Source organism: Pituophis catenifer, unplaced genomic scaffold, assembly GCF_029215685.1.
Source record: "Pituophis catenifer annectens isolate HBS135680 unplaced genomic scaffold, rPitCat1.0.hap2 SCAF_2, whole genome shotgun sequence".
Lineage (NCBI taxonomy): Eukaryota > Metazoa > Chordata > Lepidosauria > Squamata > Colubridae > Pituophis > Pituophis catenifer.
In genome coordinates this window covers 29,024,576-29,047,365 of record NW_027256882.1, presented here as the reverse complement: position 1 = coordinate 29,047,365, position 22,790 = coordinate 29,024,576, and the positions used below count along the sequence as shown (strand labels likewise).

Below are 22,790 nucleotides of genomic sequence, written 5' to 3'. Positions count from 1 at the left end.
CCCCTGCAGTGTCCAAAATCCTGGGAGCCACAGGAAATCAGATTTTGGGGTATTAGAGAGGTTTTGATCTCCACTGAGCGTCACCCCTAAGAAAGCTGATTGTGTAATTTTATAAAACCTTCATGAACTTTTACCGCTGAACACATAGCTAATCTTTGTAAGATAAGCAGCATCACATTTCACTAGGCTCAGAAGACAAAAACGACTTGATAGCATTTAATCAGTGGAAACATGTTGCAAAGGCCTTAGACAGAGGCTGGAGAAGCATGTTTTTCTGCCTCCTGGTAGGAGATGGTGGTCAAACAGGCAACACCTGTGCCTAGAGCTTAAAGGAGTTAAAACCATAGAGTACTTTATTGCTAGAAAGGTTGGAAGGCGAGGGAAGAGTAGAAGGCAGTCGAGTTTCCTTTTGAAAAAGCACCTTTGGGACAGTCGAACTTCCTCTTCCGGATGACTGATGGGAGGAAGTTGGTGTGTGCAGAGCGGCTTTTGTGCTGTTTCCATGGTCGAAGCAGCAGCTGGCAGGTGAGTGGAGGGCAGCAGGTGGGAGGAGAGTCCGGGAGCAACTTGGGCTGGAAGCGGAGAAGCAACTGGGCTGAAGCCTCTCAGCTGCGGCTGCTGCAGGTTCCTTCCCTCCCCAAATGGAAGCCCACTGGTGCTGCAGGCTGGGAAACTGGGGGCTGCAATTTCTGCGGGTGGGAAGCTTGAAAAAGCCTCTTTCAAGTGGAGGTTGGTTCTTTGGGAATGGCTTCCCTCCAGAGGTTGTGGCTGCTCCGTCACTGGAGGGTTTGTAACAGGGCTGGAAGGGACCTTGCAGGTCTTCTAGTCCAATCTCCTGATCAAGCAGGAGACCCAATATCATTTCAGACAAATGGCTGTCCTGTCTCTGTTTAAAAGCCTCCAGTGATGGGTCTCCCACAACTTCTGAAGGCAAATCCTTCCCCTGGTTAACTGTTCTCAGCGTCAGAAGTTTCTCCTTAGTTCTAGGTTGCTTCTCTCCTTGCTTAGTTTCCATCCAGTTTCTAGTCCTGCCTTCAGGGGCTTTGGAGAATAGATTGACCCCTTCTTCTTTGTGGCAAGTCCTCAAGTATTGGAAGACTATCATGTCTCCCCTAGTCCTTCCTTTCACTAAACTAGACATTCCCAATTCCTGCAACTTTTCTTCCTATGCTTGCGCTCCAGCCCCCTAATCATCTTTGTTGCTCTTTTCTGCATTCTTTCCAGAGTTTCAACATCTTTTTTATGATACGGTACCAAACCTGTATGCAATTTTCTAAGTGTGGTCTTACTCTTTATAAAGTGGCACTAGTACTTCACATGACCATGTTTCTCTCTCTCTGTTAATGCAGCCTAGTATTGAATTAGCTTTTTTTTGCTGCTGCAATACATTGCTGGCTCATATCTAAATGATTGCCCAGTATGACTTAAAGGTCCCTCTGATTCTTGATGAACGTATCTTTTCTTTTATATACACTGAGAGCATATGCACCTAGACAAATTCCTTGTGTGTCCAATCACACTTGGCCAATAAAAAATTCTACTCTATTCTATTCTATTCTATTCTGTTCTGTTCTGTTCTGTTCTGTTCTGTTCCTGCTTGAGTCAGGTTCTACCTGTTCTGTAACAGTACATTTGGTTTTTCCTGCATAAGTGTAAAACCTTATTTTTTTTCATCCATCGAATTTCATTTTGTTAGGTAGGGCCCAGTGTTCAAATCTATCGCGATTCTCTATCTTGAGCCTATCTTCTGAGGTATTGGCTATTCCTGGTATCTTGGTGTCATTTGCAAATTTGATGCGTTCCCGTTCGATTCCCTCATCTAAGGCATTTACAAAGATATTAAAGAGTACTAAAACAGGATCTTGGGGTACCCACTGCTTACTTCCCTCCATATAGATATAGTTCCATTAAGGAATACACTTTGAGGGTGGTTTGTCAGCCAGTTAAGAATCCATCTGTGTGGATGGATGTACCTATCCCACATTTTTCTAATTTACCAAGAAGTAAGTTATAGTCTACTTTGTCAACTGCATTACTGAAATCTAATCATACTACGTATTGCATTGGTCCACTAATTTAGTCACTTTGTGTAAGAATGAAATAACATTTGTTTGGAATGATCTCTTTTTGACAAACCCATGTTGACTTCTGGTTATATACAGTATTTGCTTGCTTCTAGGTGTTTGCAGATCTCTTGTTTCATTATCTTTTCCAGGATCTTCCCAGGTAGTGATGTCAGGCTAATTGGCCTGTAGTTTTATGATCCTTTTTTGAAGATGGGAACTACCATATTTTTCGGAGTATAAGATGCATCTTTTCCCCCCCTAACTACATCAGCTCTTTTCCAGTCCACCGGTAGTTCCTTGGTGTGTGAAGATCTTTGGAATCTATGGTTCAATGGTTCTTAGATCACTTCTGCTGGCTCCTTCAGAACTTTGGGATGTAATCAATGTAGTTCTGGTGGTTAGAACTTGTCCAGAATGGACAGATGTTTTCCTATCATTTTCTTGCCTGTTTTAATTTGTATTCCTAGTTGCCTTTTACAGTTCTGTTTTTGGTAGGTTTGGCTATTTTTTCTTTTTGCCTGAAGATAGATGCAGATAATGAATTAAGTAGCTCTGCTGTGTCTCTACTGCCCGTCACTTCCTTGCCATTGTCTCCCATTAATGGACTGATTGTTTCTTTGACTTTTTTCTTGTTTTATAAATGCTTTAAAATTATTTTTGACATTTGTTGCAAGTGTTAGTTCATTCTCAGCATGAGCTTCATTTCATCTTTGCAGATTCGGGCTATATGCTGGTATTCTGCCTTAGTTTATGTCTCTCTTTCAATTTTTTATACTTATCCTTTTTGTCTTTCAGTTTATCAGAGAGATCTTTCTGCAACCATGCTGGTTCTTGGATTTCTTGTTTTCCCTTTTTAGTGATATTGTGTTGGACTGGGCTTTTATGATCATATTTTCCAGTGTTTCCCATGCTCCTTGCGTTGTTTTCTCCTTCAGGATTTTTATGCAAGAAATTTTGCTTAGGCTCCGAATTTGTTAAAATTAGCTCTTCTGAAGTTTAAGACACTTGTTGGATTATATTGGATTATATTCTATTGCTTGTATTTGCATTATACTGAATTCCATTAAGACGTGGTCACTCACCCAAGGTTCCGACAACTTCAACTCCTTCTATCACTTCTGCTCTTATTTGCAGCTGAGGACTTCCATGAGCAAAAGTGGTGCTTCAAAGCTTGCAGAGGCTTTTGGCATCATCTCATCAGCTAAAGCCCCCACATCTCTAAATTTAGCTCCAAAGGTTTGACTGTAACCAAATTGGGACATTTTGTCAGGCTTGAAAGACATAGATTTTCTCCCTGTATACATGTGTAGGTGGGTGTATCTTTATTTCTCTCTATGCATATAGCTGCAATGATATAACCTATCCCCAACACTTCAAGATATATTTGATGATAATACTTTGCATTGCTAAGAATTTATGATTAACCCAACTAAATAACTGAATCTGATTGAATGGATATTTGAACATGGATCTCAATAGTACTCCATGTGTCATATGAATCATCAATAATGTAAGTGATTATTCTAGTATTGGGGCATGTTTGTTTTTTCATTGTAATATATACTTTTTTCTTTTCTCACATCATCTCTAATCATTTTATAAACAAAGTTACACTTTTCCTTGAATCTTACAGACAAAGAGGATGGCAATAAGAGCACTCTGGGCAACTGTAAATAACAAGCAAAGTTGAAAAGGGAAGAAAATCAAGCCAGAAATCAAAATATGTTCCGTTTCCTTCAGAAAATCATACAATGATGCTCTTCCTCCAGCAGCTGTTAGACAAAAGAGAGAAAATCAAAAAAGAATAAGCAGATTATGCAGAACTGAAGGATACATTACATGAAAAGTGAAGAGAGATTATTTATCATTCAGAAAAAGAGGGAAATATCTGGAAGTCCGTGAGGAGGAAACTGTCAATAGTAAAGTCACGTAGAACAGACAGGAATACAGGCTTCTCCCTGTGAAGAAGAAAACGGCTTGAATGATAGCACCACTAAACAAGGCATTGTCCATATTTGTTTACCTCCTCAGGAATACTGGCTGTAGAAAAGCTCCATAGATTTGCCTATTGTGGGAAAAGCACAGATTGCAAATGTCCTGATTATGGGAAAGTCACAATTCCTGCCTAGGATTAAACCAGAAGATTCACATAGGAGAGAAATGCTTTGAATGTTCTGATTGTTGGAAAACTTTCAGTTATAATTCCAATTTGGTGATAGACCAGAGGAATCATAAAGGAGAAAAACCCGTTCAATGGCCGGATTGTGGGAGAAGTTTCAGTCATAATTCCTGCCTTACTCCATGGAGAAACCTTATGAGTGTCAAGATTGTGGGAAAGGTTTCATTAGAAATTCCCACCTCCTGAGACACAGGATCACGCACACAGAAGAGAAACACTTTGAATGTCCTGACTGTGGGAAAAGCTTTAGTAATAATTCCAATCTGCTGACACACCAGAGGATTCACACAGGAGAGAAACCCTATGAATGTCTTGACTGTGGGAAACGTTACAGTCAGAAATCTCACCTGGTAATACACCAGAGGACTCACACAGGAGAGAAACCCTTTGAATGTCCTATCTGTGGGAAAAGCTTTAGTAATAATTCCAATCTGGTGACACACCAGAGGACTCACACAGGAGAGAAACCCTTTGAATGTCCTCTCTGTGGGAAAAGCTTTAGTGATAATTCCAATTTGCTGACACACCAGAGAACTCACACAGGAGAAAAACCCTTTGAATGTCCTATCTGTGGGAAAAGCTTTAGTAGTAATTCCAATCTGGTGACACACCAGAGGACTCACACAGGAGAGAAACCCTTTGAATGTCCTGACTGTGGGAAACGTTACAGTCAGAATTTCCAGATGTTAATACACCAGTGGACTCACACAGGAGAGAAACCTTTTGAATGCCCTATCTGTGGGAAAAGCTATTGTGATAATTACAATCTTCTGAGACACCAGAAGAGTCACACAGAAGAGAAACCCTTTGAATGTCCTGACTGTGGGAAAAGCTATAGTGATAATTACAATCTTCTGAGACACCAGAGGAGTCACACAGGAGAGAAAACCTATGAATGTCCTGATTGTGGGAAAAAATTTAGTCACACTTCAAACCTGGTGACACACCAGAAGACTCACGCAGAAGAGAAACCCTTTGTATGTCCTATCTGTAGGAAACGTTTTTGTTATAATTCCAGTCTTGTGAGACACCAGAGGACTCACACCATGAAGAAATCTTTGAAATGACTAGTCTGTAGACATTACTTCAAGCATAAATCATCCCTTATTGCACACAAGGTAATCTATATGAGGAATAGTAGATGAGTTTAGAGAATGCTGGAATTTCATTTGTGATCTCCCATTGAAAGTTTAAATGAGAAATTGATTGTTTGAATTTTGGCCTGATTCATTTTGCTCAAACATTTTTCAGGATTAAATTCGTAGGTGGAGAGAAAAGGAAAATGGGAAATGGTTAACTAGTTTCTGGTTATTAGCAGAAGCTTCTGGATATTTCCTTTTCCAGAAGTAGTTGAATTCCTCAAAAAGGAATTTTGGGTGGAGCTTTTGTATTTTGATTATGGAATTCCCACATGTGTAGTTTCAATCTTCTACCTTGGTTTCCACCCAGATTCTGAGCCCCAGAATTCCGCAGTCAGCATAAAAGTAGTCCTCAAGATATGACTATTATGGACCTTGAATTATGGGTGCATGTTGCAATGGCTGTTAAGCGAAATTGCTTTCCTTAACTACCCAAATCCCTCTGCTCTCCCTGAGGCAGCCATTAATCAAATATGTGAGTCGCTATGCTGAACACTGTCTACTCAGAGCTGGGGAAAACTCTTGGAGATCTAGTGCATGGCCAGGCTTGTGTGCCATAGGCATCTCTAGGCCCCCTCTCCCTCCAAGACATCCTTGTACTCTGTATCCTAACCCTTGTGTCCCCTGGGCCCTTCACTCCCTCCCAGCGTCCCCTTACACCTGACTCCCACCCCACCCAACCTCACACCCTCCTCCTTCTTACCTTTTGAATATCTCTGAACCTCATGGTGGGGACAGAGGGAAGGACATGCATCCTTGGGCCTCATGATTTTGTCCTGGAAGTAGCCACCATTTTCAGTGGACCCTGGATTCATCCCTGCTGTGAACTGTGGTAATGGTGCAACACGCCACACTACATCCTGCCCCAAACGGCAGCTTGCATAGGCTGCACGACAAGCTATGTAGTATATGGCCACTCGCGGCCGCAGAAGACGTCAGATGGCTGTGCAACAAGTGTCGGGGTGTGCTTGCCCTGGCTGCGATGGTCCTAAAGTAAGCAGCTAAGAAATCCTCCAAAACTAAGAAGTGGGGCTCATTTTGAGCCCCAAAAGAAAATAAAACTAGGTCTTATTTTCAGGGAAACGGGTATGTATATGCAATTGTATGAACTCACGATTGACCCAAGTCAACAAATAAATTTCATAACTGAATGGGTGTTAGGTTCCGAAATAAAAGACTGCAAATCTTGATGATGATGGTTAGAAGATGCTTTATTGGTACAGACTGACATCCATAAATAATGAAAGGAAATATTGTTGGAGTTATTGCTCTGTGCTCCCCACCACCTTATAAAGTCTTGTGCCTAAGCAGGGCATTAAAGCAGCCCCAATCTTCTACCCACCCTCCTAATCCAAGGGCTAGCCACCCACACACTGGTCATACCCACCTCATTCCTACCTACTTCCTACTGCAGGGAATGTCAGTAAGACACAATCAGCCCTAACCAGCCCCAGTCCTACCAGCACTTTCAGCTCTTTCAGCCTCAGTCTTGCCAGCAGTTTCAGCTCCCAGTTTAGGCCAGCATGTCCAGGGCTGCTAGGCTTACTCCTTCCCTCTGAGAGCCTCCCATCGCTCGGAGATGCTTGCAATTCAACCACGGAGAAGGCTGCTGACTGCCTTATGACGTCATCCTTCCCTTGAGGAATGAGAGTAGGCTGTAGCAGTGGCTGGCGGCCTCCTGGAGACAGTATGATCAAGGTTAGCTCGGTGGGCTGTGGCAGCGCTGGCTGCGCCGGGGATGACATGTGGACCCCTACCATGAGGACCACGCCTGGAATATAAAGATTACAGTGAGTGGTAGCACGGGTCAGGGGCCCTGGGTTTGTCTGGATTCTTCCTGTGGAATCTAGTGGTCAGTCTCGGGGCCTTGACGTCCTCCATCGGGACCCAGGATGCCTCTGACAGCAGATACCCTTTCCACATTATCAAATACTGGAGTTTCTTTCTGTGCCAGCAGGTATCTAGTATGTCCTCTACCTCATAGAGTTGTTCCCTTCCTACCATGGTAGGAGGTGAAGGGGCAATCCTGAGGCCCCTCAGGGTAGTTATATGGACTGGTCAGAGTAGGCTACAATGGAATACCGGATGGGTTTTCCCTAGTAATCGGGGAAGACGGAGTTGCACGCTTACCGGATTAATGACTCGTATTATCGGGAAGGACCCTATAAACTTAGGGCCTAGTTTCTTGCAGGGATATGGGTAGTTTTGGATACTTGGTAGAAAGGTACAGTGGTTGACCCACCCTGAACATGGGTGGGGCTCTTTTTGTCCCCCGGCTTTTTGTAACCTGTAGCCGTGTGGTTTAGGGCTTTCTTGACGCTTCCCCATACGTTCCTCATTCGGTCTGACCATTCTTTGACTCCTATATTGGCTGGATCTATACTAGGGCACTCTGGTATCGCCATGAACTCTCTTCCCGACACTGAAATGGAATGGAGTAAACCCTGTACTGCTATGTACAGCATTATTATATGCTACTTCAGCATATGGCAGTAGGTCTGCCCAGTCCATTTGCTGATGTTTGATATAGCATCTCAGGTAACGTTCCACCATGGCATTGGCTCTTTCGGTTGCCCCATTGGTAGCAGGATGGAACGCATGTCTATCACAGTCCAGATGATTGTATTTCCTTGACTCTCTGGTAGCTCCACGATAAAGTCCATGGCTATCTGTTCCCAGGGATGTGTGGGGTCTGCTATTGTTTACAATAAGCCTAATGTTTTCCCTTGTGGGGTTTTCATGGTAGCGCACACCATACAGCTCCGTACATATTCCGCTACATCTTTTTTCATAGAGGACCACCAGAACTGGCGATTGATGAAGTGCAATGTCTTTAAATACCCAAAGTATCCAGCAGGTCGATCGTCATGACAGCACTGGAGTACCCTTAACTGCACATCTGGGGGAACATACAGCTTTGACCCCTTCCAAACAAAGCCATCCCTAAGTGTAAGGACAGAGCGATTTTCACTATACCACTGGTCTCTTGGTAATGCGGTTTGGATGGCCTGCGGAACAGCCCCACTGGAACCTGCTGGGTTATAGATGCCGACTGGGCGACAATCAGTGGTTCGGTGGTTTCGGTATGATAGTATGATGGCTTGCATTATCTCCTCCCTGGTGCTCTCACATGGTGGCTTCCGGGACAGAGCATCAGCCAGGAAATTTCTCCCTGTGGGTATGTATTTCAAAGTGAAATTGAATTGTCTGAAATAAAGAGCCCACCTCACTTGTTTTGGCGACAGCCTCCTGGGTTGTTGCAAAGCCCCCAAGTTCTTGTGGTCCGTCCACACTTCAAATGGTACTCCACCACAGGAGTGAAATCTAAAATTTGTTATTTCCGGTTCTGTGGGTGTGGCTTGGTGGGGGTGGGGGGGGGGTAATGTGACGGTGGGCATGGCCAACTTTTTTTTTTAACTTTTAAAAGCATTTTTTCTACAACCTTAAGAGGTTGCACAAAAAATACTTTTAAAAGCTTCTGACGATCAAGCAAGTCAGCTGGGATCGCCAGAGGCTTTTAAAGGCATTTTTTTACAGCCTCTTCGGCTGAAGGGGTTGCAGAAAAAAATGCTTTGAAAAGCCTCTGGTGATCCCAGCTGAGCCGTGCGATCATCGGAGGCTTTTTTTTAACTTTTAAAAGCATTTTTTTCAGCCGAAGTGGTTGTAGAAAAAATGCTTTTAAAAGTAAAAAAACCCAGCCTCTGATGATCACGCAACTCAGCTGGGCATGGGAGGGGTGCAGGAATTTTTGCTACCTGTTCTCTGAACCACCTGCCACCATTGCTACTGGATCAGGTGATCCAGTCCGAACCGGGAGCATTTCACCCCTGCTCCACCACCTTCCAGGAGCTGTCGCCAGGTCACCAACACCCAGTTAACAGCAAAGGTCTCCTTTTCCCAGATTGGCCAATTATGCTCAATCTCTGTTAACTTTCATGATGTGTATGCACATGGCTGCAGTGCTCCCTCCTCATTCCTCTGTATCAGAACTGCAGCCACAGTCACATCAGGGGCATCATTGGGATAAGCTGGTGTTAGAAGTTGGAGAACCCCAGAAAGCTTTGTAACTGCTTTCGGGTCTTAGGCACCTGCCAGTCTATCACCTGTCTCACCTTAGAAGTGTCCTCCGTAATATGCCTCCCGGAGATCCAGTTTAGTAAACACGCTTCCCTCGGCCAACCGGGCCAACATGTCCTTCATTAACGGCAGTGGATACAGCTGTTTTATGCACACTGCTAATCCCTCGGAAATCCACACATAATCTCAACCCACCATCCTTTTTCTCTTGAAACAGGACAGGCGCAGCACTTGTTTTCACTAAAGGCGTCTTTTAGATCGGCCTAGACCTCTGGATAACCCAGGTCTCCGGGTTTCCCTGACTGTGTTAGAATATTATATTTCTCCAAAGAAGAAATGGAGAAACATGTTCTTAGAGGCAGAAAGCAGCCCCCAGTCTTTCTTAATAGTTTACAGCAGATGCTCATTAAGAAATCCTGGGCCAGCCTATTCACAAACAAAATACCTTCACCTCCAGGTGATGAGATTAAGGACAGGACATGACCTTAACCTATGCATTGGAAAAAGTGGAAACAATACTGGTCCATGAAGGAAGGAACACTGGAAGCAATAGATAATAGGGTAAAATCAATTACAAGGATGAAATCCTCCATGGGTCACTAGCGCTTCGCCTGCTTGCACATGCACGGTGCCTGCAAGATGCATGATGTGTGCCCACAGACGCAAAATGCACACGCACATCAAATGCATCATTTGCACAGAGAAACAAACCATTTGATGGTAAGTACAACATGGAGGGGGGGTAACAGCTGCGTCACTCAGTACAAATTCGCTAGAAAGCAAGATTTCCTGCTTTCTAGTGAATATCACGCGGCACAGCTGATCGTCTGATATACCAGTTCAGACCAACTGGTAGCTTTTTTTTTACTACCGGTTTGCTGAACCAGTAGATTTTATCACTACCGGTTCACCCGAACCAGTCTGAACCGGTAGAATTTCACCACTACAAGGAAGTCATAATTAAGACCCATCATGAGCCTTTGCGAAACAAGTAAAACTAATCAAATAATAAAAGCAAACAAAGCAAAGGTCAAAATTACAAAATACTGTAAACTGTATAAAAATCCTTGCACTCATCAAGCTACTTTGTCAGCTGTCCCAGAACTGCATGCTGTGGTTCTGCTCATCAATAAACGTACCTTCTTTCGTAAGCAGCTAGCCTCCATTTTATTTCCAGAGCCTCTCTCCCCGCTTAGAACTGAACCAGATGGATATTTCTTCCAACATCCTGCTGTGATCTTTTCTTCTTGGCGATACCTGCTTGTTACCCCGGTGGTAGCAGCGCCAAGATGCTGACAAATTTGTTGCAACAGCCTTAGTGTTTAAGCTCTGAGAAAGAAACTCTACGATGGAAAATGTTTCATTTCTAAAAAAAGCATTGTGCTGCTCTTTAAATAGCTTTTGAGAATGAAAGAAATGGGTAACATTAACAGCATTGCTGTGAATGTGGGGGTAAAGCTGTCTTCCAACACACGGGAGATGTTTCCATTTCTTTCATTCCTCTCTCAGGGCTTCTTAAAAATTTCCAATCTCGACAAGTAAAGAGAGGAACAATAATTGGAGCAGAGAACTGGAATTTTAGCTCTGCAAATGAATCATCCTGATTGCTAAATTTAGAAGAGGAACCAAGAACCTCCTTTGGCCTGAGCCTCAAGCTCCAGGTAGCTTCAAATTTAAACATGTTTGAAAGTTTCTAAATTTTAAAACATTAATATATTTAATGTTTCCCTTCACTCATTTTTGATGTCATTTTTTTTGCGTAGCTGTCATCATGTCTCATGGTTAAGAGCTAAAAACCTTTAAAATGGCCAAAGCCTCTGAATCTTGGACTGTAATGCATAATCATGCATTCTGAACCCCTGTTCAGAATCTACCTCAGTGGGTTCTCCCAGAAGTGATATAAAGAATTACTGATGGATGATGGATTCAACAGCAAGAGGTAGATGTTGAGGCAGATGAAATAGATTAAATATGAGTGATGTAAGGAGATACAAGATCTCAAGGGAGGAGCATGGGAGATTTGACAAAAAGTCAGTAAGAGTTGAAATACTAAAAAGGGCAAGAGATGATGGATAGATATAGAATACTTAAGATGGCAATTGCTTCATTAAGGGTTAGAAAACAGGTATAAAATAGAAATTGGGAAAATAGTATTCATACATAATAGAATACATTATAATTACTATGTATACATAAATGTTAGAAGTTGAAAGGTATTATGTAAACCTAAACAGTATTATTATTAGTATTGTGTATAAAGTACATTGACCCAGACTGTTCACTAAGCACTTAGATATTTTTTAAAAAAACTTATTTAAAAATTATATTTAAAAAAATCTACCCCAATGGGAACTAATTATATTTATCAGCCATGGATTTCTGATTATTTGGGGGAATAAAGTTGGACAGTAAGACAGGGAACAGAAGAACTTGGAAGAACTTACGGCTTTGCTGGCTACCGCAAGAGTTCATTGCAAAGAATGTGACTTCTTTTTTCCTCTTGGAAATGTCTGATGCATAGAACCAAAGCCCCAGAAGGCAAGAAAGAGGGGGGCAATGGGTATGATTCCGAATATAAAAATAATAATAGTTTTATGTCATGATTAAGGATTAAGTGCAGATTAGAAATAAATATTAATTGAATTTCAATAGACAAAGAATACACATTAAAATTAATACGAGCTAAAGAGCAGAATAAGGTAAAAGTTCCGCTCGCACATATGTGCCAACTCTAGGGGGAGGTGCTCATCTCAGTTTCAAAGCCGAAGATCCAGCGCTGTCCGAAGACGTCTCTGGTCATGTGGCCTACATGGCTAAATGCCAAAAGTGGATGGAACGCTGTTATCTTCCCACCAAAGGTGGTCCCTATTTTTTCTATTTGCATTTTATGCGTGCTTTCAAACTGCTAGGTTGGCAGAAGCTGGGACAAGTAATGGGAGCTCACCCCATTACACGGTACTAGGGATTTGAACTGCTGAACTGCCGACCTTTCGATCAACAAGCTCAGCATGTTAGCCACTGAGCCACCGTGTCCTGATAATAACAGAATATCCAACCAAAAAACCCTCTTTCATAGCAATGCAGACAATATCTGTTTTTTCATTCTTAAAAGCTATTTAATGCGTTTTTTTAGAAAAGCAACATTTTCCATCATATAATTTCTTTTTCAAAGCTCCAACACCAAGGCAGTTGCAACAAATTTGTCAGCATCTTGGCGCTGCTACCACCGGGGTAACAAGGCGGCACCTCCAAGACTACAAAATCATAGCAAGAGGAGTTTATGAACCTAAGAACCCTGCACTCAAAACCACAATGCTTTTACTTCTCAAGCTACAACCCCTGTGCATATTTTTTTACCATGTAATTTTTTTAGAAGCTTCAGCAGCTTATTGGGACGACTCAGAAACTCTGCTTATGACTCACAGATAGTTTGTGCAAAGGATATGCTGGCTAAGAAATTCTGGCCTCAAAATCTGGAAGACATTCAGGATGCAGAAGGCTGAAACTGAACGTTGCGTTTCACTAAGACACATTAAAACTAGCATGAGGGGAATAGCAGAATATCAAAAAAAAAAAAAATACAACAACCCTCTACAATAAAAAGATAAATTAGGCACCCCTCCCAAACTTACTAACACTATATATCTAACAAAATTGAGCAAATTAAAAGGCAGCCCGAAACAAACACCAGAGGAGCTAGTCACAGGGCCAGGCAGAAGCCACTACCCAATCAGAGGAACCCTCCGTTTTCTCAGAAGAAAAGTATGAAACTAACTCAGATCGAAAGATGAAAAAGATCTGTTATCTGGAGAGTAAGGACGAGCCGGTTACAGAGTAAACTGAATTTTGAAAGTTGTAGCTTTCAATTTGCTGTTGAAGCAGCAGGAAGAGCTCAATGGGTAGATTTGTGGGGAAGAAGATGATCCAGGTTGGTGTAGTGGTGAAAGCTACAGGTTAGAGACTGGGAAATACTCAGTTGCAGTCCGCCTAAAGTGGGAAGCCATCTGTGCAGCTTTGGGCAGTCCTATCAGGTCTAGGCCTAAGAAAGAAAGGGGGAAACCGCTTGACTGACTTGAAGGCACCAAACCAGGGGTGAAATGCTCCCGGTTCGGACCGGATCGCCTGATCCGGTAGCGATGGCGGCGGGTGGTTCGAAGAACCGGTAGCAAAAATCCGTGCACAACCCCCATGCCCACCTGAGCTGCGCGATATCAGAGGCTTTTTTTTTTTACTTTTAAAAGCATTTTTTCTACAACCTGTTCAGCCGAAAAAATACTTTAAATACTTTAAAAAAAAAAAGTTGGCCATACCTTTCTAAAAAGATTAGCCTGGTGATCACTTAGCCATGTGGTTTGATGGGCTATTCTATTTTTGTCCTTTTTTTAAAACAATTTTTTTTGGGGGAAACATTTCTTCTACCATATATAGGCAATCAGGCCCTCTTTCTTAGGCTCCATTTTCTAGGCCCTGCTGCATATTTTTTCTGTGACCTAATGGAGACTTCAGTGCAAGCAAATTTACAGAATTTATACACGGCATTTAGGAGATATAAAATTTCCTCCTTCAGAAATGAAGCTTGGTGGTTGATGCTCTTGGACGCAGCCCTGGCCAGCAGGAGTGAAGCTGGCTCCCCTGCAGTGTCTGGCCTGATGGTGCTGCCATGTCCAAAATCCTGGGAGCCACAGGAAATCAGATTTTGGGGTATTAGAGAGGTTTTGATCTCCACTGAGAGTCACCCCTAAGAAAGCTGTGTAATTCTATAAAACCTTCATGAACTTTTACCGCTGAACACATAGCTAATCTTTGTAAGATAAGCAGCATCACATTTCACTAGGCTCAGAAGACAAAAACGACTTGATAGCATTTAATTAGTGGAAACATGTTGCAAAGGCCTTAGACAGAGGCTGGAGAAGCATGTTTTTCTGCCTCCTGGTAGGAGATGGTGGTCAAACAGGCAACACCTGTGCCTAGAAAGCGGTTATCATCTGTGGTTGAGCTTAAAGGAGTTAAAACCATAGAGTACTTTATTGCTAGAGAGGTTGGAAGGCGAGGGAAGGGTAGAAGGCAGTCGAGTTTCCTTTTGAAAAAGCACCTCTTCCGGATGACTGATGGGAGGAAGTTGGTGTGTGCAGAGCGGCTTTTCTGCTGTTTCCATGGTGGAAGCAGCAGCTGGCAGGTGAGTTGAGGGCTGCAGGTGGGAGGAGAGTCCGGGAGCAACTTGGGCTGGAAGCGGAGAAGCAACTGGGCTGAAGCCTCTCAGCTGCTGCTGCTGCAGGTTCCTTCCCTCCCCAAATGGAAGCCCACTGGTGCTGCAGGCTGGGAAACTGGGGGCTGCAATTTCTGCTGGTGGGAAGCTTGAAAAAGCCTCTTTCAAGTGGAGGTTGGTTCTTTGGGGCTGGCTTCCCTCCAGAGGTTGTGGCTGCTCCGTCACTGGAGGGTTTGTAACAGGGCTGGAAGGGACCTTGCAGGTCTTCTATTCCAACCTCCTGATCAAGCAGGAGACCCAATATCATTTCAGACAAATGGCTGTCCTGTCTCTGTTTAAAAGCCACCAGTGATGGGTCTCCCACAACTTCTGAAGGCAAATCCTTCCCCTGGTTAACTGTTCTCAGCGTCAGAAGTTTCTCCTTAGTTCTAGGTTGCTTCTCTCCTTGCTTAGTTTCCATCCAGTTTCTAGTCCTGCCTTCAGGGGCTTTGGAGAATAGATTGACCCCTCCCGCTTTGTGGCAACTCCTCAAGTATTGGAAGACTATCATGTCTCCCCTAGTCCTTCCTTTCACTAGACTAGACATTCCCAATTCCTGCAACTTTTCTTCCTATGCTTGCGCTCCAGCCCCCTAATCATCTTTGTTGCTCTTTTCTGCAATCTTTCCAGAGTTTCAACATCTTTTTTATGATACGGTACCAAACCTGTATGACTTAAAGGTCCCTCTGATTCTTGATGAACATATCTTTTCTTTTATATACACTGAGAGCATATGCACCTAGACAAATTCCTTGTGTGTCCAATCACACTTGGCCAATAAAAAATTCTACTCTGTTCTGTTCTGTTCCTGCTTGAGTCAGGTTCTACCTGTTCTGTAACAGTACATTTGGTTTTTCCTGCATAAGTGTAAAACCTTATTTTTTTTCATCCATCGAATTTCATTTTGTTAGGTAGGGCCCAGTGTTCAAATCTATCGAGATTCTCTATCTTGAGCCTATCTTCTGAGGTATTGGCTATTCCTGCTATCTTGGTGTCATTTGCAAATTTGATGCGTTCCCGTTCGATTCCCTCATCTAAGGCATTTACAAAGATATTAAAGAGTACTAAAACAGGATCTTGGGGTACCGACTGCTTACTTCCCTCCATACAGATATAGTCCCATTAAGGAATACACTTTGAGGATGGTTTGTCAGCCAGTTACGAATCCATCTGTGTGGATGGATGTACCTATCCCACATTTTTCTAACATACCAAGAAGGCGGCTATGATCTACTTTGTCAACTGCATTGCTGAAATCCAATTATACTACGTATTTCATTGGTCCACTAATTTAGTCACTTTGTGTAAGAATGAAATAACATTTGTTTGGAATGATCTGTTTTTGACAAACCCATGTTGACTTCTGGTTATATACAGTATTTGCTTGCTTCTAGGTGTTTGCTTCATTATTGTTTCATTATCTTTTCCAGGATCTTCCCAGGTAGTGATGACAGGCTAATTGGCCTGTAGTTTTATGATCCTTTTTTGAAGATGGGAACTACCATATTTTTCGGAGTATAAGATGCACCTTTTCCCCCCCTAACTACATCAGCTCTTTTCCAGTCCACCGGTAGTTCCTTGGTGTGTGAAGATCTTTGAAATCTATGGTTCAATGATTCTTAGATCACCTCTGCTGGCTCCTTCAGAACTCTGGGATGTAATCAATGTAGTCCTGGTGGTTAGAACTTGTCCAGAATGGACAGATGTTTTCCTATCATTTTCTTGCCTGTTTTAATTTGTATTCCTAGTCTGCCTTTTACAGTTCTGTTTTTGGTAGGTTTGGCTATTTTTTCTTTTTGCCTGAAGATAGATGCAGATAATGAATTAAGTAGCTCTGCTGTGTCTCTACTGCCCGTCACTTCCTTGCCATTGTCTCCCATTAATGGACTGATTGTTTCCTTGCCTTTTTTCTTGTTTTATACATGCTTTTAAATTATTTTTGACATTTGTTGCAAGTGTTAGTTCATTCTCAGCATGAGCTTCATTTCATCTTTGCAGATTCGGGCTATATGCTGGTATTCTGCCTTAGTTTATGTCTCTCTTTCAATTTTTTATACTTATCCTTTTTGTCTTTCAGTTTATCAGAGAGATCTTTCTGCAACCATGCTGGTTCTTGGATTTCTTGTTTTCCCTTTTTAGTGATATTGTGTTGGACTGGGCTTTTATGATCATATTTTCCAGTGTTTCCCATGCTCCTTGCGTTGTTTTCTCCTTCAGGATTTTTATGCAAGAAATTTTGCTTAGGCTCCGAATTTGTTAAAATTAGCTCTTCTGAAGTTTAAGACACTTGTTGGATTATATTCTATTACTTGTATTTGCATTATACTGAATTCCATTAAGACGTGGTCACTCACCCAAGGTTCCGACAACTTCAACTCCTTCTATCACTTCTCTATTAGTAAGAATTAAGTCGAGTATAGTTTTTTCTCTAGTTCCCTCCTCTACCTTTTGGATGGCAAAGTTGTTACCTAAGTTGGTTAGGAATCTGTTCAGTCACCTACTTGCTGTAGAGTTTGTCTCCCAGTTTATATCACGACAGTAAAAGTCTCCTGTTAGAACTTGATGTTGCCCTCTTGATATAGTTTGTAATCTACATGTGTATTGAAAATGACAGATGAATAAAATTTACAAGTTTTTTTTACTTCCATGTCTTGCCAATAAGTATGGTATTTCCTGTCCCACCATCCATGTATTAACCAGGTTCAATTGTGCTTAATCCAGCACTTCTAAGAAATAGCTATTGAGGATCTTTTGACATATTTGGTTGCACAGGTAGTCCTCACTTACCACTTCTTCCCTGAGACTTCAAGTTACTATGGCACAGTAGAAGCAGACGTGCACCTAGTCCACAAAATTTGTGGTAATCCTAGCAGTTGTTCAGTGACCGCACGTCAGCAGTGACTGTGATTTTGAAGGTGCAGGAAAAGAAATCACAGCAATTCGGGTTCTGTCAATAGTTTCACATTCATGATGGCTGCAGCATCCCACACTCACGATCCCAATTTGGAGCCTTCCCAGATAGATTCTGACCAGCAAAATCAGTGGATATACTGGCAGGAATTTGCAAGTCATGGTCATATGAAATTGCCTTTAACAACCCACAGTAATTTGCTTAACAACTACAGAGAAACAGATGTAAGTTGGCACTGTCATGTGACATCATGCTTAATGATTAGTGATGCTCAGTTCCAATTGTGGTAGGTTAAGTGAAGACTACTTGAATTGGAATTTCACCAGAGGGGTTGTAGACAGTATTTTCTGCTCTTATTTGCAGCTGAGGACTTCCATGAGCAAAAGTGGTGCTTCAAAGCTTGCAGAGGCTTTCGGCATCATTTCATCAGCTAAAGCCCCCACATCTCTAAATTTAGCTCCAAAGGTTTGACTGTAACCAAATTGGGACATTTTGTCAGGCTTGAAAGACATAGATTTTCTCCCTGTATACATGTGTAGGTGGGTGTATCTTTATTTCTCTCTATGCATATATCTGCAATGATATAACCTATCCCCAACACTTCAAGATATATTTGATGATAATACTTTGCATTGCTAAGAATTTATGATTGACCCAACTAAATAACTGAATCTGATTGAATGGATATTTGAACATGGATCTCAATAGTACTCCATGTGTCATATGAATCATCAATAATGTAAGTGATTATTTTAGTATTGGGGCATGTTTGTTTTTTCATCGTAATATATACTTTTTTCTTTTCTCACATCATCTCTAATCATTTTATAAACAAAGTTACACTTTTCTTTGAATCTTACAGACAAAGAGGATGGCAATAAGAGCACTCTGGACAACTGTAAATAACAAGCAAAATTAAAAAGGGAAGAAAATCAAGCCAGAAATCAAAATATGTTCCGTTTCCTTCAGAAAATCATACAATGATGCTCTTCCTCCAGCAGCTGTTAGACAAAAGAGAGAAAATCAAAAAAGAATAAGCAGATTATGCAGAATTGAAGGATACATTACATGAAAAGTGAAGAGAGATTATTTATCATTCAGAAAAAGAGGGAAATATCTGGAAGTCCGTGAGGAGGAAACTGTCAATAGTAAAGTCACATAGAACAGACAGGAATACAGGCTTCTCCCTGTGAAGAAGAAAACGGCTTGAATGATAGCACCACTAAACAAGGCATTGTCCATATTTGTTTACCTCCTCAAGAATACTGGCTGTAGAAAAGCTCCATAGATTTGCCTATTGTGGGAAAAGCACAAATTGCAAATGTCCTGATTATGGGAAAGTCACAATTCCTGCCTAGGATTAAACCAGAAGATTCACATAGGAGAGAAATGCTTTGAATATTCTGATTGTTGGAAAACTTTTCAGTTATAATTCCAACTTGGTGATAGACCAGAGGAATCATAAAGGAGAAAAACCCGTTCAATGGCCGGATTGTGGGAGAAGTTTCAGTCATAATTCCTGCCTTACTCCATGGAGAAACCTTATGAGTGTCAAGATTGTGGGAAAGGTTTCATTAGAAATTCCAACCTCCTGAGACACAGGATCACGCACACAGAAGAGAAACCCTTTGAATGTCCTGACTGTGGGAAAAGCTTTAGTAGTAATTCCAATCTGCTGACACACCAGAGGACTCACACAGGAGAGAAACCCTTTGAATGTCCTGATTGTGGGAAACGTTACAGTCAGAATTCTCACCTGGTGATTCACCAGAGGACTCACACAGGAGAGAAACCCTTTGAATGTCCAGACTGTGGGAAAAGCTTTAGTGATAATTCCAGTCTGGTGACACACCAGAGGACTCACACAGGAGAGAAACCCTTTGAATGTCTTGACTGTGGGAAACGTTACAGTCAGAAATCTCACCTGGTAATACACCAGAGGACTCACACAGGAGAGAAACCCTTTGAATGTCCTATCTGTGGGAAAAGCTTTAGTAATAATTCCAATCTGGTGACACACCAGAGGACTCACACAGGAGAGAAACCCTTTGAATGTCCTGACTGTGGGAAACGTTACAGTCAAAATTCTCACCTGGTAGCACACCAGAGAACTCACACAGGAGAGAAACCCTTTGAATGTCCTATCTGTGGGAAAAGCTTTAGTAATAATTCCAATCTGGTGACACACCAGAGGACTCACACAGGAGAGAAACCCTTTGAATGTCCTATCTGTGGGAAACGTTACAGTCAGAATATCCAGATGCTATTACACCAGTGGACTCACACAGGAGAGAAACCTTTTGAATGCCCTCTCTGTGGGAAAAGCTATTGTGATAATTACAAACTTCTGAGACACCAGAGGACTCACACAGGAGAGAAACCCTTTGAATGTCCTGACTGTGGGAAACGTTACAGTCAAAATTCCCACCTGGTAGCACACCAGAGAACTCACACAGGAGAGAAACCCTTTGAATGTCCTATCTGTGGGAAAAGCTTTAGTAATAATTCCAATCTGGTGACACACCAGAGGACTCACACAGGAGAGAAACCCTTTGAATGTCCTATCTGTGGGAAACGTTACAGTCAGAATATCCAGATGCTATTACACCAGTGGACTCACACAGAAGAGAAACCTTTTGAATGCCCTCTCTGTGGGAAAAGCTATTGTGATAATTACAATCTTCTGAGACACCAGAGGAGTCACACAGGAGAGAAACCCTATGAATGTCCTGATTGTGGGAGATGTTTCAGTCGCAATTACACGCTGGTGACACACCAGAAGACTCACACAGAAGATAAAGCCTTTGTATGTCCTATCTGTAGGAAACGTTTTTGTTATAATTCCAGTCTTGTGAGACACCAGAGGACTCACACCATGAAGAAATCTTTGAAATGACTAGTCTGTAGACATTACTTCAAGCATAAATCATCCCTTATTGCACACAAGGTAATCTATATGAGGAATAGTAGATGAGTTTAGAGAATGCTGGAATTTCATTTGTGATCTCCCATTGAAAGTTTAGATGAGAAATTGATTGTTTGAATTTTGGCCTGATTCATTTTGCTCAAACATTTTTCAGGATTAAATTCGTAGGTGGAGAGAAAAGGAAAATGGGAAATGGTTAACTAGTTTCTGGTTATTAGCAGAAGCTTCTGGATATTTCCTTTTCCAGAAGTAGTTGAATTCCTCAAAAAGGATTTTTGGGTGGAGCTTTTGTATTTTGATTATGGAATTCCCACATGTGTAGTTTCAATCTTCTACCTTGGTTTCCACCCAGATTCTGAGCCCCAGAATTCCGCAGTCGGCATAAAAGTAGTCCTCAAGATATGACTATTATGGACCTTGAATTATGGGTGCATGTTGCAATGGCTGTTAAGTGAAATTGCTTTCCTTAACTACCCAAATGCCTCTGCTCTCCCTGAGGCAGCCATTAATCAAATATGTGAGTCGCTATGCTGAACATTGTCTACTCAGAGCTGGGGAAAACTCTTGGAGATCTAGTGCATGGCCAGGCTTGCGTGCCATAGGCATCTCTAGGCCCCCTCTCCCTCCAAGACATCCTTGTACTCTGTATCCTAATCCTTGTGTCCCCTGGGCCCTTCACTCCCTCCCAGCGTCCCCTTACACCTGACTTCCACCCCACCCAACCTCACACCCTCCTCTTTCTTACCTTTTGAATATCTCTGAACCTCATGGTGGGGACAGAGGGAAGGACATGCATCCTTGGGCCTCATGATTTTGTCCTGGAAGTAGCCACCATTTTCAGTGGACCCTGGATTCATCCCTGCTGTGAACTGTGGTAATGGTGCAACACGCCACACTACATCCTGCCCCAAACGGCAGCTTGCATGGGCTGCACAACAAGCTATGTAGTATATGGCCACTCGCGGCCGCAGAAGACGTCAGATGGCTGTGCAACAAGTGTCGGGGTGTGCTTGCCCTGGCTGCGATGGTCCTAAAGTAAGCGGCTAAGAAATCCTCCAAAACTAAGAAGTGGTGCTCATTTTGAGCCCCAAAAGAAAATAAAATTAGGTCTTATTTTCAGGGAAACGGGTATGTATATGGAATTCTATGAACTCACGATTGACCCAAGTCAACAAATAAATTTCATAACTGAATGGCTGTCAGGTTCCGAAATAAAAGACTGCAAATCTTGATGATGATGGTTAGAAGATGCTTTATTGGTACAGACTGACATCCATAAATAATGAAAGGAAATATTGTTGGAGTTATTGCTCTGTGCTCCCCACCACCTTATAAAGTCTTGTGCCTAAGCAGGGCATTAAAGCAGCCCCAATCTTCTACCCACCCTCCTAATCCAAGGGCTAGCCACCCACACACTGGTCATACCCACCTCATTCCTACCTACTTCCTACTGCAGGGAATGTCAGTAAGCCACAATCAGCCCTAATCAGCCCCAGTCCTGCCAGCACTTTCAGCTCTTTCAGCCTCAGTCTTGCCAGCAGTTTCAGCTCCCAGTTTAGGCAAGCATGTCCAGGGCTGCTAGGCTTACTCCTTCCCTCTGGGAGCCTCCCATCGCTCGGAGATGCTTGCAATTCAACCGCGGAGAAGGCTGCTGGCTGCCTTATGACGACATCCCTTGAGAAATGAGAGTAGGCTGTAGCAGTGGCTGGCGGCCTCCTGGAGACAGTAGGATCAAGGTTAGCTCGGTGGGCTGTGGCAGTGCTGGCTGCGCCGGGGATGACATGTGGACCCCTACCATGAGGACCACGCCTGGAATATAAAGATTACAGTGAGTGGTAGCACGGGTCAGGGGCCCTGAGTTTGTCTGGATTCTTCCTGTGGAATCTAGTGGTCAGTCTCGGGGCCTTGACGTCCTCCATCGGGACCCAGGATGCCTCTGACAGCAGATACCCTTTCAACATTATCAAATACTGGAGTTTCTTTCTGTGCCAGCAGGTATCTAGTATGTCCTCTACCTCATAGTGTTGTTCCCTTCCTACCATGGTAGGAGGTGAAGGGGCAATCCTGGGGCCCCTCAGGGGAGTTATATCGACTGGTCAGAGTAGGCTACAATGGAATACCGGATGGGTTTTCCCTAGTAATCGGGGAAGACGGAGTTGCACGCTTACCGGATTAATGACTCGTATTATTGGGAAGGACCCTATAAACCTAGGGCCTAGTTTCTTGCAGGGATATGGGTAGTTTCGG

General features: G+C 42.6%; 2 protein-coding genes across 3 annotated transcripts; both read left to right on the top strand.

Annotated features, from left to right (window-relative positions):
- The first annotated feature begins 461 nt into the window (after positions 1 to 461).
- LOC139311987 (zinc finger protein 436-like) lies at positions 462 to 5,460 on the top strand. Of its 2 annotated transcripts, none has more exons than XM_070936505.1 (2): positions 462 to 525; positions 3,700 to 5,460. In XM_070936505.1, the coding sequence occupies exon 2, from the start codon at positions 4,368 to 4,370 to the stop codon at positions 5,310 to 5,312; it is 945 nt and encodes a 314-aa protein (XP_070792606.1). In that variant the 5' UTR covers positions 462 to 525; positions 3,700 to 4,367; the 3' UTR covers positions 5,313 to 5,460. The 2 variants fall into 2 exon arrangements, with proteins under 2 accessions (XP_070792606.1, XP_070792608.1); XM_070936507.1 differs by lacking the exon at positions 462 to 525 and adding an exon at positions 2,181 to 2,226.
- Positions 5,461 to 18,022: 12,562 nt separating this feature from the next.
- Positions 18,023 to 21,773, top strand: LOC139311985 (zinc finger protein 84-like). Its single transcript, XM_070936502.1, has 2 exons — positions 18,023 to 18,082; positions 18,480 to 21,773. The coding sequence occupies exon 2, from the start codon at positions 19,149 to 19,151 to the stop codon at positions 20,511 to 20,513; it is 1,365 nt and encodes a 454-aa protein (XP_070792603.1). The 5' UTR covers positions 18,023 to 18,082; positions 18,480 to 19,148; the 3' UTR covers positions 20,514 to 21,773.
- The last annotated feature ends 1,017 nt before the right edge of the window (positions 21,774 to 22,790 follow it).

What these genes read in the sequence shown, in the direction of transcription:
- LOC139311985 (XM_070936502.1), top strand. Translation starts at nt 19,149, where the DNA reads ATGGAGAAACCTTATGAGTGTCAAGATTGTGGGAAAGGTTTCATTAGA.
- LOC139311987 (XM_070936505.1), top strand. Translation starts at nt 4,368, where the DNA reads ATGGAGAAACCTTATGAGTGTCAAGATTGTGGGAAAGGTTTCATTAGA.